At 56.8% G+C, this 12,617-nt stretch overlaps 1 protein-coding gene across 7 annotated transcripts; it reads left to right on the top strand.

The window, feature by feature from the left end:
* LRFN1 (leucine rich repeat and fibronectin type III domain containing 1) lies at nucleotides 1-12,225 on the top strand. Of its 7 annotated transcripts, XM_027079509.1 has the most exons (5): nucleotides 8-69; nucleotides 2,541-2,573; nucleotides 4,783-4,837; nucleotides 5,250-6,692; nucleotides 10,469-12,225. In XM_027079509.1, exons 4-5 carry the CDS (start codon nucleotides 5,287-5,289, stop codon nucleotides 11,376-11,378), a joined length of 2,316 nt encoding a protein of 771 aa, XP_026935310.1. In that variant the 5' UTR covers nucleotides 8-69; nucleotides 2,541-2,573; nucleotides 4,783-4,837; nucleotides 5,250-5,286; the 3' UTR covers nucleotides 11,379-12,225. The 7 variants fall into 7 exon arrangements, with proteins under 7 accessions (XP_026935306.1, XP_026935310.1, XP_026935312.1 ...); XM_027079505.1 differs by having other exon boundaries at nucleotides 1-69; nucleotides 2,541-4,837; XM_027079511.1 differs by lacking the exon at nucleotides 4,783-4,837 and having other exon boundaries at nucleotides 18-69.
* Nucleotides 12,226-12,617: the final 392 nt, after the last annotated feature.

The raw sequence follows: 12,617 nt of genomic DNA, 5'->3' as shown, positions 1-12,617 counted from the left end.
CCTCCCCCCACCATGGCGCGGAGCGAGGCAGCGGCGGCGGGGCCGGGCCCGGGGCCCCCCCTTGACTGGGTGAGCGCGGCCCGCAGCGGCCAGGGAGGCGGCGGGCGGGGGCGCCGGTGTGAGCGCCGGTGTGAGCGTGCGAGCGTGCGAGTGTGTGAGTGTGTGTCCGCGGCGCTGCGGCGGGCCCGGCGTGCGCTCGCGCGGCCCTCTGTGTGCCCGGCGCCGGCGTGTGCGGAGCCCTGCTTGTGTGGCCATCCGGGTGTGTGCCGGGTGTCGAGCCGAGGTGCTGTGTCCTGCCGTGCGTGTGTGTCCCCCCGGGTGGCTGCCCCTCCTGCTGTGTGTCTGGGGGGGCTGTCGCGCGCCCATCGGAGGGGCTGTGTGCAGGTGTGTGTGCGTGGGTTGTGTGCCCAGGTGTGGGTCCCCCACCCTACCCCCCCGCAGCTAGTGTCTTCGCGCGGCTAGCTGCGTTGGGTGTTTGTGTCCGGGTTGGATGTCCATCCCAGGATCTGTGTAGCCGGGTGTGCCCGCTTGGGTGTCCATTTGTGCGTGTGTGTGTGTGTCTGCGGGTTGTATGTCTCCGAGGGTGTGTGTCTGTGCGTCCATGTCAGGTTCCCGGCGGGGGGCTGGGGCTCAGCGCCTCGTGGGACCAGGCCTCTGTGTGGGTTTGGGGGAGGGGAGTTTGCCGCTTCCTCGGTCCATGTCAACTCCGGGGGGGGTGGTGGTCCTCGGCGGTCCTTGGGGGAGACGGCCATGTCTTCCCCTTCCCGGTGGCTGGGTGGGGGGGATGGGCAGCCGGTAGGTGGACAGATGGAGGGATGAGAGGCCGAGGGATGGACAGATGGGCCCTAGGGGAGGGATGCAGACCCGGCCCTTTCCCACACCCATCCCACCCCACTCCCTCACCGGCCAGATCTCCGCAGATGGGGCCGGAGTTGCCTGCATCCAGATAGCCAGGCTGAGGGACCTTTGGGCTGCTGGTGGGAGGATTGCCTTGGACCAATGCTCTACGACTCAGGCCCCCAACCCTCTGAGATTCGACCTGCTGAACTCTGACCTGGCTGGGGAGGGGTTGTGCTGGGAGGGAGGGATGTTAGGATTTCTTTGGCCTGGGCAGTAGGTGGGGCGGGGGTGCCTCAGGTCTGGGAGGCATGTGTGTCCATGACTGTGTGTGAGTGGGGTTCTCTGCTTATCTGTTGACTGTGCCACTGTGGTTCAATATTTTGTGTGTACATGTAAGTGTGTAAATCCCTCACAGGGCAGTTGTGTGAGCACGTCTGTTATGAGTGAGCACCTGGGAGTGTCTGTGCAAAGGTGGGTCTTTCTGTACCTGTGTGCTTGTTTGAGTATCAGCCTTGTAGGCGTCTGTGCATGTTGTGGTTCTGTGTATGTGTGTGAGGTGTGTATTCGCGAGTGTGTGCATTCGTGCATCTGTTGGTGTGGTAATGTATGTGACCATGCATCATGGGGATATGTGAAGTTGCATGAGTGTGTTTGGGCATTGAAGAGCATGCACCTGTGTATCTGTGCACGTGAGCATCTGTTGTATGTGTGTGCCCCTGTGTGTTGGTGAGTGTGCAAGGGTAGATCGGTTATAGGTGCACGCACCTGGGGACACGTGGGTTTCACTCTTTTGTGTGTGCATCTGTGTGTGAGTGTACAAGGGAAAAGGCAATATGGTATGTGTGGTTGTGCGTCGGTGTGTCAACCTTGAGGGTATGTGTCTATACTGTGAGTCCATTTTTGTGTTCACGTTGGTCTCTGGGGGGTGGGGTTGTGTATGTTCAAATACATATATTCAGGATGATATGCGCACATGTGCCTGTGTCCTTGACACAAGGCTGACCCCACTTATGGGCCCAGTGAATTGGGGCCCATGTGGCATGACCTGTGGTATGCTGGGATCCATGGATACAAGTGTGCCCACATCCTGGACCAAGAGTCTGTTGAGGGCGGGGGGCACACAGATCATGCTGCTGTGTCCATGGAAATCCAGATGGAGAGTCGTGGGTTGTGGGCCCATGTGGGTTTTGGCATGTCCACACATGTTGGTGTGACAGTGGTGTGATGGTGAAGATGAGAATTTCTGGTCCTCCCCCAGCTCCTGGTACTGTTCAGGTCTTTGAAGTTGGGGGACTGGGATGTGGATTCTGGAAGGAGGAGGCTGGGAGCCTAGAATCCTGGGTTTGAAGGAGAAGAGGGCTGGGGGGCCAGAATCCTGTGTCTTGAGAAAGGCAGGAACTGAGACCTGGACTCTTGAATCTGAGGGAAGGGGAGGGTGGGGTTCTTAGCCTCTTGAGCCCCCAGAGGACAAAGGACGAAAGTCCTAGACTCTTGGGTTTTGGAGGGTGAACAGTCTTAGGCCCAGACTCCTTGGTTTCCAGAGATGACTTCCTGGGTCCACCTGAGACTATGCAGAATCTGCAGCAGGAGAGCTGAGAGAGTGATCACACCAGGGACTTCCTTGGCTGAGATGGTCTCTGAGGCAGGTCTCCGGAGAGGAGCCAGAAGAATGTTAACGGTGTGGTTTTGTTCCTTTGCAGGTACTGGCCCAGGCCCTGATTCCCTGAAGAGAGGTGAGCGGGGGTCCCACAGGCTGGGGAGAGAGATGTGGAGTGACTGGGCTTGTTCTGAGCCAGCTGGAGGCCTGGAACACTGCCTTGTATGGATTTCAGTGGCGGTTATGGCAGGGACCAGGTGCCCCCCAGGCTGGGGGGTAGGGACAAGGTCAGGAACATCGTGTTTGGGTAAGGGCTCGAAAGAACCATGGCATGGGTGGTAGGTGGTGGTCTCAGACCTGGAGGCATCCCCTTTCAGGATGAGTCAAGTGGTCGGAAAAGGGAAGTTTCCACATATCAGTAAAGGATCCAAAAGAGTTTCCTGACGTGATATGACCCTGCATTTGGAGAGTGGCATGGATATAGTTTACCATTGTGTGTGTGTATGTGCATGTACGTGGGAAAATCTCCTGATACTCAGACCTGCTGGTGGCTGAGAAAAAGCCAGAGAAAACGATAATTTAACGCTAATAGCAGCTAACGTTTATATAGTGTTTACTCTGTCAGCAACTACTCTAAGCATGTTACAGTGTATTATCTCATCTAATCCTCACAATAATCCTGTGAGGCAGGTGCTATCATCCTTGTTTTACAGATGAACACACTGAGGCACAAAGAGAGGAAGTCACCTGATTAAAGTCACACAGCAGGGAATTGGGGGTGTGAACCTGGAAAGGTTGGGGCCAGATTCTGTCCGGCAAGGCTGCACTGCCTCTCGATGAATGTTAGCTATTTTCAGTGTTATTATTACAGTTTCAACTTGAGTCCCACCCAAGCTGTGGGACTTCCCGTTGCATAGATTGTGGTTCTGAGCCCTAGAGACCCTACTGCCAAGCAGGTACAGAGCTGGGCCTCCTACCTTGGGAGCGCCACCGCCCAGGCCAGGGTTTTCTGTCCATTGTAGAGCAGTGTCCTGGAGGGAGTGCAAGACAAATTAGTGGGGGGCCTCAGAGATGGTGGGATACCCTGACTTTGCCTTTTTCTCTCTTCAGCCCCATCACCGTCTCCCTCAGTCTCTCTCTTTCTTCCCGTCTTTATCTGTCTCTATAACACTCTTACTTTCTCTTCCTGTCTCTCCCCCTCTCCATCTCTGTGTCTCAGTCTCTCTTTTCTGTGTGTGTCTCCTCCACCCAGTTTTTCTGGCTCTCTTTGCTTCAGTCTTACTGCCTCTTCACCTTTCTTTCAGATTCTTTCTCTTGTTATCTCGTTGTCTCTCTCTCTGAATCTGTCTCTCTGTAACTGCGAGTCCATCTCTCCCTCCCCCTCGTCTCTGTCTCTTGGTCCCTTCTCTGTGTCCACAGTCCCCCTCCCCATGGGCTGAAGGATCAAGGCCACATCAGGTCACAGGCCCCAAATGCAGATTCCTGGGAGGTGGGCCAGCAGGGACTGGGGCATGGGGTGGGGTGAAAACAGTTTCAGGGACCCCCCCCTTCCCATCCTTTTCTCTTCACCCCCCACCCACCCTGTGTTGTGATGGGAGTTGACATGTCGTGGGCTGCAGCTGCCGCAGGGGGAATCCCTGCCGGAAGGTTTTGCCTGGAGCAGAGGCACAGCCTGATTTTGTGTGTGTGTGTGTGTGTGTGTGTGTGTGTGTGTGTGTGTGTGTGTGTGTGTGTGTAGGCATGTGGCCTTGTGCCCATTAATGTGAGCATGAAAGTCTGCCCCCTGTGTGGGAGCTCAGCAGAGCCCAGGATGAAACCAGCCTCAGAGAAAGACTTTTCAAGACTGAGCAGGGAGACTGATGTGTTTTTCTCAGCCTCTCCCACCATCAGAACCCCTCTGCTACAGCCAGAGGTTGCGGGGGGTGTATTACCCTTAACATTTACTGAATACTTACTGTGTGCCAGGCCCGATGCTCAGTGACCCCTATGAATGAGTTCACTGAACTCTTGCAGCAACCCAATGAAGACAGTACAATTATCAGACCATTTTACAAATCAGGAAATTATGGCCTAGTTAGGGAAAATCATTGGTTTGGGGTCACAGAGCTAGCAAGCTGGGGAAGCCAGGACTTGAACCTGAGTCTATTTGATCTAAAGCCCTTGCTCTTAATAATAGTGCACATTTCTATCTCTGGCACATATTGGACACGATGATAATAATAATAATTATCCACTTACATGTATTGAACACATTGTATGTGCTGGGCACTGTTCTGAGTATACCATGCTCATTAATCCATTTAATCCTCACAGAGGTAAGGCCTGTTTTTATCTCCATTTTACAGATGAAGAAACCGAGATTCAGAGAGGTTCAGACACTTGCCCGAGGTCACACAGCTAGTAAGTGTCAGAGCTGGAATTTGAACCCAGGGAGTATGGCTTTGAAATCCATGACTTTAAGCCCTAGTCAGCAGTGATTTTTCAAAATATATCATGGGTAGTGGAAGACACAGGCTGGGCCAGATGACATCCCTCTGGTTGTGAGATTATAAGAGGTCTGGGAGCTCCTAGAAGAAGGGCAGAGGTGGGTAGGACACTCAGAGGTGGGGCAGTGGTAATTTACCAAGCAGCAATGGAAATACTGTTATCTATTAACAAGTGCATGCCAGCTGATGATCAGTCTTGTCACTGTTCTAAAGGACCCGCTTGTCAGGAAGGGAGGGATCTGGGTCGGACTCCTAGCAGGAAATCCCAGGGTGGCCAGGCTGGCGGTCAAGCCCTACGCCTGGGTGACCCTTCTCCTTCCTTGCAGATCTCACCTCCCGCTCCTCCCGTCTTCCCCCTGCACCATGGCTCCAGGCCCCTTCTCCTCGGCGCTCCTCTCGCTGCCGCCTGCTGCCCTGCCCTTTCTGCTGCTTCTCTGGGCGGGGGCATCTCGAGGCCAGCCCTGCCCCGGCCGCTGCATCTGCCAGAACGTGGCGCCCACGCTGACCATGCTGTGCGCCAAGACCGGCTTGCTCTTTGTGCCTCCGGCCATCGACCGGCGCGTGGTGGAGCTGCGGCTCACCGACAACTTCATCGCGGCCGTCCGCCGCCGAGACTTCGCCAACATGACCAGCCTGGTGCACCTCACCCTCTCCCGGAACACCATCGGCCAGGTGGCGGCCGGCGCCTTTGCAGACCTCCGCGCCCTCCGCGCCCTGCACCTCGACAGCAACCGCTTGGCGGAGGTCCGGGGCGACCAGCTCCGCGGCTTGGGCAACCTCCGCCACCTGATCCTCGGCAATAACCAGATCCGCCGGGTGGAGTCGGCCGCCTTCGACGCCTTTCTCTCCACCGTGGAGGACCTGGATCTGTCCTACAACAACTTGGAGGCCCTGCCGTGGGAGGCCGTAGGCCAGATGGTGAACCTGAACACCCTCACGCTGGACCACAACCTGATCGACCACATCGCCGAAGGTACCTTCGTGCAGCTTCACAAACTGGTTCGCCTGGACATGACCTCCAACCGCCTGCACAAACTGCCCCCTGACGGGCTCTTCCTGAGGTCCCAAGGCCCCGGGCCAAAGCCACCCACGCCGCTCACGGTCAGCTTCGGCGGCAACCCCCTGCACTGCAACTGCGAGCTGCTCTGGCTGCGGCGGCTGACAAGGGAGGATGACCTGGAGACGTGTGCCACCCCTGAGCACCTCACCGACCGCTACTTCTGGTCCATCCCCGAGGAGGAGTTCCTGTGTGAACCTCCGTTGATCACTCGGCAGGCAGGCGGCCGGGCCCTGGTGGTGGAGGGCCAGGCGGTCAGCCTGCGGTGCCGTGCTGTGGGTGACCCTGAGCCGGTAGTGCATTGGGTGGCACCTGATGGGCGGTTGCTGGGGAACTCGAGCCGGACCCGGGTCCGGGGGGATGGGACACTGGATGTAACCATCACCACCTTGCGGGACAGTGGCACGTTCACTTGCATAGCCTCCAACGCCGCCGGGGAAGCCACGGCACCGGTGGAGGTGTGCGTGGTGCCTCTGCCTCTGATGGCGCCCCCACCGGCCGCCCCACCACCTCTCACCGAGCCTGGCTCCTCGGACATCGCCACACCTGGCCGACCTGGTGCCAATGAATCTGGGGCTGAGCGCCGGCTTGTGGCTGCCGAGCTCACCTCCAGCTCCGTGCTCATCCGCTGGCCAGCCCAGAGGCCCGTGCCTGGCATCCGCATGTACCAGGTCCAGTACAACAGCTCCGCGGATGACTCCCTTGTCTACAGGTGGGTGCTGCAGTCCCAGGACCTCCTCCCACCCCAGGGGCCCTCCCTCCCATCTGCCGGCTCACTAGGCCTTCTTGCTCAGCTGGGGTTCTAGATGGGTACGTAGAGTGGTCTCCGGCTCTCATTTGCCATATTTCCTTCTCTCTCTCTTTCTGTCTCACTGTCTTTGTGTTTCACACATTTTGCATATCTTCGTTTCGCACCCACATGAGCCAGACCGGGGCTGGGCACTGGAGTTATAACTGAGTGCGCCCAGCATGATCCCTGCTCTCGTGGGGCTCATGGTCTACGTCACTGCTCGCCAAAGGTGTCCGATTGTCTACCTTGTCAGTTAAACATTCTAGAGCATGAAGTATACTCACACATATATATTTACAGTTACATTCATATTTGGAAATTATATACCAGTGCTACTGTATCAATACATTGGGTACATTATAGAAACAGAAAAGTATGAGAAAAAGATATAAATACAAATTATCTCCACCATCCACTGGGTTAGAAGCCATCGCCCCGGTGAGGACAGACACGTATGGTATAGACAGATGTTAAAGAGTTACTTTCCCCCATCATCTGTTTTTCTCTTGTTCTCGCCATGTCTCTGTCTGTCTGTACCTTCTCTCCCTCCTGCCCTCATGAGGCACTAAGCCCCGGCTCTCTGCTAGGCCCTGAGCTGGGTGCAGGGGACACAGGGAGACCAAGAGAGCAGTCCCTGCCCTCAGGGAGCTCACAGCCCAGAGGGAGGAGGCCGTACACGATGTATTAACAGCCTTGGCCTTGCGTTGCCTCTCCAGCTGGGTAGTTTTTGAGTGTGGCTCACAGCCACAGACCTGGCACACAGTGGGAGAGTTTGATAGGTGGTTGTGAACTCTGTGGACGTCTCTCCTTCATCCTGGCTCTGCCTCCCTTGGACACACTGTAGAATGCCCACTGAATGCTTAATCCTGTGTTTGACTTCACTTGGGGGCGCCAGAGCAGGTGGAGCCATTTCCCCACCCGTGGGCAACCTCAGATCTTGGGGGTGCTCAGACCTGCACTGAGAAGTCTGCCTCTTGGGCTCCATCTTCACCTTGCCCAGCGTTCTCTTGGCCACGGTCCTGGCACACAGTAGGCATTTTCCCATTGTTGGTTGAATGAGTAGATGCCTCCCTTTTTTCTTGTCTCTGTCATCCTCATTTTCCTCTCTTTTTGAATCTGGTCACCAAACACTGCATGCCAGTTTCCATGCTGGGCCCGGGCCTACCGAGATGGATCAAACACTGGCCCAGTCTTACAAACATTAGGGCAAACAAATGAACAAAACAAAAACTTTTATAACGTGCTACCAAGGATTCTACTCCATTCAACCTTCCCAACTCCGCTGTGAGGCAGCCATGATCCCCCTCCCATTTTACAGACAGGGGAAAGTGAGGCTCAGTTGGGGGAAGTCACTTGCTCAAGGTCACACAGAAAGAGGCAGAGCCAGGATTCCAGTTCTTACCCTTCTAACACCTAATTCTGCCCTTTTTACACTGAACACATGTTTATCGAGCACCTACTGTTTGCCAGGCAGGGATTAGGGGAGATGGATAATACATTTCTGTAAACAGCTCTTGGTTTCTGTGATTCTCCACTTCTCTCTTTCTCTTTTCCTTCTCTCTCTAACCCATGGTCACTACATGATGGAGTGGAGGGAGGTTTACAGGTCCCCAGACCCTGCATGTATGCCGACGTTGGTGGCCCTCTGTCTCCAGCTGGGCAACAGACCCTGGGACTCTTCCATTCCCTGTAGGGCCACAGTTCCAATCCTCCGTCCCCCATTGCAGGCCCCTGTGCTACAGCACTGCAGGGGTTAACTTCCTCACTGCCGCCATGGGCGGAGGTGACAACCAACCAGAAGCCTGCTCTGCTGCTTGCTTGGGTCTTACAGCCAATTAGAGACACATGGGCTCAAGCTTTCTTAAGGAGCCAGCCTCTGTCCTTGGAAAGGGGGGAGCCCCTAGCAACTGGTTATTTTGGGGGAAGGAGCAAAAAGAATCCAAGGCTCTTTGAGAAGGGATGATGAGAGGAAGAGGAAGACTTAGAGCCAGGGGCCCAAGGTTGGATGGGGGGGGCACTGGTCTGTGAAATGGCAGGCAGGGGGAGAGTCAGAGAGGTGGTTGGCCTTTATGAGGTGGTGAGGGCCTTACCTGAAGTCTTTCGGTGGGAGGATGGCTCTTGGTGGTGGTGGAACCTTCTGGAGGTGGAGGAACTGAGGTGGGTTTCAGGACCAGAAGGTGGCCTGTGGAGATGGGGGCATGGCCTTTAGAGGAGGTGGCGCTCCTGCAGCATAGTCCCCACGCAGATGAAGAGGCGGTTCTTGTCTCTGGTGACCCACTAAGAGCTTTGTGGGAGAGGAGAGCTTGCGAGATTGAGTGCATGCAAATCTATGTGGATGTGGCAGTCCCAGGTTAGCCGAGGCTGGACATGAAAGGGGTGTGCCAACAGAAGAGGGGCAAGGCCTAGTGGGAATGGCCTTATAGATGCGGAGGAGCACAGCTGGCAGGAGAGTGTGAGCCACAGCAAGGGTTACTGGCCAGCATCGTGTGGGACGCAAGCTGTTAGTGAAATTATTAAGTGCCAGGCTTTGGCTATGTTAACTCATCATACTTCACGCCATCTCTATGGAGTAGGAATTGTTAATACCCCCATTTGGGGGAAATGAGACACAGAGAGGTTAAGAAACTTGCCTGAGGTCACAGAGCTAGCAAGGAGCAGAAGAGAACTCAAACCCTGGCATCATGGCTCTCAGACTTTGTCAGCTTAACCACTTCTCTACACTGCTGCTCATTTGAGGGCAGGGGCCCATAGCAAGAAAGGAGCATGCTTTCTTGGCTACATTTGCCCCAATTATGGATGAAACTTACTGGGGGGCATGCTTTAGTGACTTCAGGCAGTATAGGGGCAGGGCATGCACAGAGTGGTTGCCTTTATTACCTGGACACGTGCGGGACATGCAAAGAGTAGACATGGTCCTAGGCACAGTAGGGGAACCATCTCCAGTGGACCGTTGTGGGGTGTGGCTTGGAAGGCACCTGTCAATCAGAAGGGAAGTGGCCTTTAGCCCTGGCCCCTTAGTAGGTGGAAATATGGAGTTGAGGGGCTTGGAAATTGTCCCAGAAAATAGATGCAGCTATGAGATGTGTATACCCAAGGATGTACAGATGAGGGGGAGTGGTCTGTATCATGGTTTCCCCGAAAGGACAAGAATGTGTAGAAGAGAGGAACTAGAAGAGCACCCATTGCCCCAGTAGGAGTAAGACGGGCTGTGAGGTGACCTCACTGTCCACTTGAGTGAGGGTGGGGCATGCAGGTAAGGGGGCGTGGCCTGTAGCATCCATCCCCTTAAAGGTGGGAGTATGTAGATAAGAATGCTTGAATGGCATTTGTCCTAGTAGGAATGAGACACTGCTAGGGAGCATGCCCCTTGAGGGCAGGGCATAAAAACTGTAGCATTCCTCCCTGGCAGGGGCCAGGATATGTAGATGAGGGTAGATGAATGGCTAAAATTATCCTAGTAGGTGATGAGACACGGACAGGGGGTGGGTTTGAGGGTGGGGCATGCAGATAAGGGGCATGGGCTGTGTCAAAGGCCCTGAGAGGGTGAGAATTTGTTGCTTGAATGGCTGCTGTTGTCCCAGTAGAGGGTGAGACACTGGTAGGGATGTATCGTTTGGTCCCCCCGGGTGGGACATGCAACTGAAGCATCGCGGTTCAGAGTGGAGCTAACCCCGCGCTGATCCCGCCCCCTCCCGCAGGATGATCCCATCCACCAGCCAGACCTTCCTGGTGAATGATCTGGCAGCGGGCCGCGCCTACGACCTGTGCGTGCTGGCCGTCTACGACGATGGGGCCACGGCGCTGCCCGCCACCCGAGTGGTGGGCTGCGTGCAGTTTACCACGGCGGGGGATCCCGCGCCCTGCCGCCCACTGAGGGCCCATTTCTTGGGCGGCACCATGATCATCGCCATCGGGGGTGTCATTGTCGCCTCCGTCCTCGTTTTCATAGTTCTGCTCATGATCCGCTACAAGGTCTACGGCGATGGGGATGGCCGCCGAGTCAAGGGCACCTCCAGGTCGCCTCCGCGGGTCAGCCACGTGTGCTCTCAGACCAACGGCGCAGGCGCAGGCGCAACGCAAGCCCCGCCCCCGCAGGCGCAAGACCGCTACGAGGCGCTGCGCGAGGTGCCAGCTCCGGCTGCGGCGGTGGCCGTCGAGGCAAAGGCCGTGGCGGCCGACACGGCTTCCGCGGAACCGGAGGCGGTCCTTGGACGCTCCCTGGGCGGCTCAGCCACCTCGCTGTGCCTGCTGCCGTCCGAGGAAACCTCCGGGGAGGAGTCCTGGGCCGCGGCTGGCCCTCGGAGGAGCCGTTCTGGGGCCCTGGGATCGCTGGCTTCGGCGCCCCCCACTTTAGCTCTGGTTCCTGGGGGAGCCCCGGCCCGGCCGAGACCGCAGCAGCGCTATTCGTTTGACGGGGACTACGGGGCGCTCTTCCAGAGCCACAGTTACCCGCGCCGCGCCCGGCGGACAAAGCGCCACCGGTCCACGCCGCACCTGGACGGGGCTGGAGGGGGCGCGGCCGGGGAGGACGGAGACCTGGGGCTGGGCGCCGCCAGGGCGCGCCTGGCCTTTACCAGCACCGAGTGGATGCTGGAGAGTACCGTGTGAGCGGCTGGCGGGCGCCGGGACGCCTGGGTGCCGCGGACAAACGCCCAGCCGCCCGGACGCCGGGGCAGGACTCGGGGGACAAAGCTCCGAGCAAAGACGTCGGACTGCAGGGGAGGCGTGCCCTTCTCCTCCCTGGATGGGGTGGGCGGCCTGGGCTGCGGCTCGAAGTCACGCCCCCGCGCTTAGGGGGGTTGGAGGGTGGGCCGCCGAGCTCCTCTCCCCCACGGACTTTAAGCCCCCCTCCTGCCCCTCCCCCCGCGCGCTCGCGGACCTCGCTGGAGCCGGTGCCTTACACAGCGAAGCGCGGGGAGGGGCAGGGTCCCCCGACACTGCAGCACTGAGACACGAGACCCCTCCCCCTGCCCAGAACCCGGGGCAGGGGCGAGGGACCCATTTTCTTGTATCTGGCTGGACTAGATCCTATTCGGTCCCGCGGCGGCCTCCAAAGCCCCCACCCCCACCCCATTCAATTCCCTGGTCCCGTCGGGTCTGGCTTGGGGTGCCCCTTTCTCTGTTCCCTTCGTTTGTCTCTGTCACGCCCTCTGTCATCTCTGTCTTACGTCCTTCCCTGTTTGTCTCTTATTTCTCTGTCCCGTCATCTCTTCTCCCTCTGAACTCCCGTATTGCGTCCAGCCTCCTTGTCTCTCCAGATTATATCTCCCCAGTACACATTCTCCCGGGCAGGTCCCACTGGAAGGACCAGACTCACCCCTCTTCCTTCCTCTTAACCCCCAAATAAATCCCCACATGAACAAAATCCAAAACCAAATCCCCCTCCCTACCGGAGCCGGGACCCTCCGCCGCAGGAGAATTAAACATTTTTCTGTGTCTGAGGCCACTCTGCTGACCTCTGTGTGTGTCCATGTGTCTTGGGGAGGTTGAGGGGGAGGGTGACCTAGATTACAGCGTAAGGGCTCTTAAGTGAGTCTGAAGGTAGGACAGCTAACTGGGCCCAGGAAGATTTGCAGACAGTTTCCTACCCTCTGAGAGACTTAGAGGTGGGGAATAATATGTCAAAAACAAAACAAACAAACAAAACCCCAAAGGCACAAACAATAGCTAAGGTTTAGTGAGTGCTTGCTGTGTGCCAAGCACTTAATTCGTGTAATCCTCACAACAGCCCTAGGACATCGGTACCATTATCCCATTTTATAGATGAGTAAATTGAGGCCCAGAAGTAAAGTAACTTGCCCCAGGTCACATAACCAGAAGGTGGCAAAACTGGGTTTTCAAAAGGCA

This window comes from Aethalodelphis obliquidens, unplaced genomic scaffold (genome assembly GCF_003676395.1).
Source record: "Aethalodelphis obliquidens isolate GAN/ISIS:26980383/991018 unplaced genomic scaffold, ASM367639v1 scaffold43, whole genome shotgun sequence".
NCBI lineage: Eukaryota > Metazoa > Chordata > Mammalia > Artiodactyla > Delphinidae > Aethalodelphis > Aethalodelphis obliquidens.
This window is presented reverse-complemented; position numbering and strand designations above follow the sequence as displayed.